Below are 3,529 nucleotides of genomic sequence, written 5' to 3'. Positions count from 1 at the left end.
TTTTTTTCAAAATAAGATGCCTATAGGAAGCGTACTCCGCCCCTATTGTGTGTCTCTCTCTACCTTCCAACTGTCTGCATGTATAACAGATACTTTTCATACGTAACTACACCAGCACCACCAAACATGCTGTTATTTGCTTTGACAGTTCCAAAAAGATGTGTGAGGGATGGTGTGGCACAAATAAAAGCAAGTAAACAAAGGCGCACAACATAAATACATTAGTTTAGTGGGCAAAGAGGAGATTGAATATGTGAGACAGATACAGAAAAAAATGCAGCAGAACGAGAAAAAGAGTTTTTCTATCTTTTATGAAAACAAACTCTCTTTAAGACTACCTTAAAGAATTCCTTTCTTTTTTTATAATGTCTTACAAATGCAGTAGTTTTGGCCAAGGTCAGGCTGTGTAGCATGTACAGTTTAGAGTAAAAAAAAAAAAAAAACCTGTGGAAGTTGTATAGCACACAGATAAAAGTATTACATGTTTTTACTCATGTAATTACTTTGTGCCCTGTTCACATGGTGAGGTTTAATTCAGAGCAGAAACGTCTTCAGATTCCATCAAAGCATCTGCATATAGTCACTCTCTATATTTATTTGATTAAGGGGTGGAGGGGGGAGGGAAGGGGGGGTGACATACAGTAAGGAGAGCTACATTGATGCGCGTGTATGCTGCAGGCTTTAGAGCAAAGGACTGCTGCTTGCTGTTGACATTAAGAATGCATTTGCTCTGCTTCCCACCCACAAGCTAGACAAGGAGCATCTGTCAAATGGTAGCAGACAGGTTTTAGTCTTGTGGGTTAGCAAATTAGCCCACAGTGTATCAGTTGTTTCACTGACTTTGAAAGAAATGAGAATGATTACATATGTCAGGATATGTTATTGAAAAAAAAAAAAAAGGAATAGATTTGTGGCACATTTTCACCGATTAGCCTACTACTATTACCTCGGGTTTTTAGCTATGTGATACTTAAAGAGAGTACTATGGTGCTATGACTTAAAGCAGCCAGATGAATTTAATGTTTTACTTTTATGTATGATAACCTTAAAGGAAAAACCATTTGTTAACCGTAGAAATCATTTTCTTTCACTTCTTATAAAATGTTAGGTGTGTTTAATTCTCGTCTGTATCATTTTAACTGTCGCCACTTGCCCTCCAGCCCTCTCCCGCCTGACTGTGCAGTAGGGTGGAGGCCGGAGTATGTAGTGTGCAGGCTGATTAGCATGGAAAACCACATAGCCTCCATAGGAGGGATTAGGACTGATGGGTGATGGGAGGGCACATGGGCACCGTCACAGAAAGAGAATACAGTATGAGGTTATTATAGCTGGGTAGAAAATGTATGTATTAATTTTCTCCTTTTAAAGGAATAGTTATAAGCTTAATGTAGAAGTAAGGGAAAACAGCTAGCCTGACTCTCTTCAAAGTTCAAAAATCACCCCTACATGCACCTTTTATGTTCACTAAGTTCACTTTTATGTCTGTGCCAGACCCAGCCACTTCACGGTGTCTAGGTTAACCTGCCGTAACCGCAGCTTCACCTGGTTTGTTTGACCTTTCGTTGCATACATCACCTTCCTGTCTCCTTGTTTCCTGCCACCTCTCAACTGTCTGCTATTGGATAAAATCAAAATGCCTTAAATATGCTGAAACACAAGACCAAAACACCACAATCAGTACATAAGCACATACCACAGCAGTGTGTTATGGTTTAGTGGTTACGGTTTCAACATCAATAAATATTGAACTTAAGTTACTTTGTATGATTTATAGCAGCGTGACTTCACAGCCTTTGGTCCACCTGCAGATGCTTTTGTGGCTGATTGTGCCAGCACTGAGTGATGAGTATGGTTTTCTGTGTTTGTGTGCTCGTTCCAGACTCAGAAAAGGATGATGTGGAGCTGGGAAACGGGATCGCCCAGTGGAGACTAAACGAACAGCTCTTCCCCTGTCCTGTTTGTGGCAAGGTGTTTGGTAGACAGCAGACGCTCTCTAGACATCTGTCTCTACACACAGGTAAATAAAGGCACATACACAACATCAGCTTGTACAGTTGCATCTCTTAGTTAATGTATAGATGTTAGCCGCTGTGTTTCGTGCATGTGTGCTTGTGTCTGTGTTGCCCACAGTAAGTAAATAAGGCTTACTAGACTAGATTACCCTTCCTTTAAAGAGATTACTACCATGATTAGTCTCACTGGGAAAACTGCCCGTCTAATTACCCAGCTAGAGGGATGCCTCACAGAGTATCTACACACACACACACACACACCAGTAATTCAGATGCAGCCACGATTAGTTCCCTCTTTCCCTTTCTCTCTCGCACTTACATACACGGGAGACTTCCTCAGGATGAAGCTGTACACTCCCTTGTGTCCTGATTACATTGTGTTTTCAAAGTTGGCTCTTCTTTGCCCCAAATTGATCCATTCTGCCCAATCACTGTCTTCTGCAATCCCTCTTTAGGTCCTTGGCAGAAAATAAAAAAAATGAATATCCCGCTTTAAAACAATTTTATTTAAGGCAAATGAACGCTGGATTAGAAATTAATGCAACCTACTTGAGATTGCAGACTAAATCACTGGGCGCACAAATGGAGACTCGTGTACAAAATGCCCCCACACAATTGGACATGCTCTCACATTTTGCGTGCACACACTACACGACACTCACACACACACACACACACCATCTGAGAGTGTTGGCTGTGAACAGCTTGGCCACACCACAGAGAGCAGAAGCAGGGGCATATGTCAGTGTGATGGTCTTTTTGGTTTCCCCGGCGACATAAAGGTTGCCTGGCTTCATGTCCTTGGGGCAAATGGTGTGTGTGTAAGTGTGTGTGTTTGGGGGGGAGCTAGAGGGAAAAGACATGTTGTTATGTTGATTTTGTTTTGGGATAAAAGGAAAGATTGTGTTTTTGTATTTTATTTGATTTGATGATACAGTGCTCACAAATAAAGTGAAATGATGTCCGTACATGCCACATATTTTCACCATCTTGTGGCATCCACGGCAATATTCAGGTGCTTGCCGGAAAAGGTTGATTTTTGTCAGACATCACAAGGTGTCACTTCTTCTTCCCAGGATCAGAGTTGCAGCTGGGGTCAGGCGGAGGTGAAGCAGGGTTGGGCATTAAGTAATTAGGTTTAAGCTTGCTTTAAAGGCTCGGAGGCTAAGCGCGACTTAATGAAATATCATCGGAGGAAATGTTTACAGTAACCCGAGGTCTTGTGTCTGTGTGTATTTTGTTGCAGAAGAGAGGAAGTACAAGTGTCACCTGTGTCCTTACGCAGCCAAGTGCAGGGCTAACCTCAATCAGCACCTGACCATCCACTCTGTCAAGCTGGTCAACACAGACGCTGAGCAGATCGTCAGCGCTGTTACAGCTGACTCTGCCGAGCGCAAGAACTGCCCCTACTACTACAGGTAGTAACAGCCCAAAACATACCCCTCACTGTTTTTTAGGATGTCTCAAGCCAATATCAGAGGTTGGAATGAAGGCTTTTTTTTTTTTTTTTTGACTGA

The 3,529-nt window shown here is 42.1% G+C and overlaps 1 protein-coding gene across 1 annotated transcript in view; it reads left to right on the top strand.

Annotated features, from left to right (window-relative positions):
• znf827 (zinc finger protein 827) overlaps positions 1–3,529 on the top strand; it is a 62,220-nt gene that overhangs the window by 48,536 nt on the left and 10,155 nt on the right. Inside the window, exons 9-10 of the mRNA XM_035659922.1 lie at positions 1,880–2,017; positions 3,259–3,430. Of these exons, the coding sequence (XP_035515815.1) occupies positions 1,880–2,017; positions 3,259–3,430 (310 nt within the window). The remainder of the gene's footprint in view (positions 1–1,879; positions 2,018–3,258; positions 3,431–3,529) is intronic.

Source organism: Morone saxatilis, unplaced genomic scaffold, assembly GCF_004916995.1.
Source record: "Morone saxatilis isolate NCDOM2014 unplaced genomic scaffold, NCSU_SB_2.0 Contig17, whole genome shotgun sequence".
NCBI classification, from domain to species: Eukaryota; Metazoa; Chordata; class Actinopteri; family Moronidae; genus Morone; species Morone saxatilis.
Note: the sequence above shows the minus strand (reverse complement) of the source record. Positions and strands in the feature narration are given on the sequence as shown.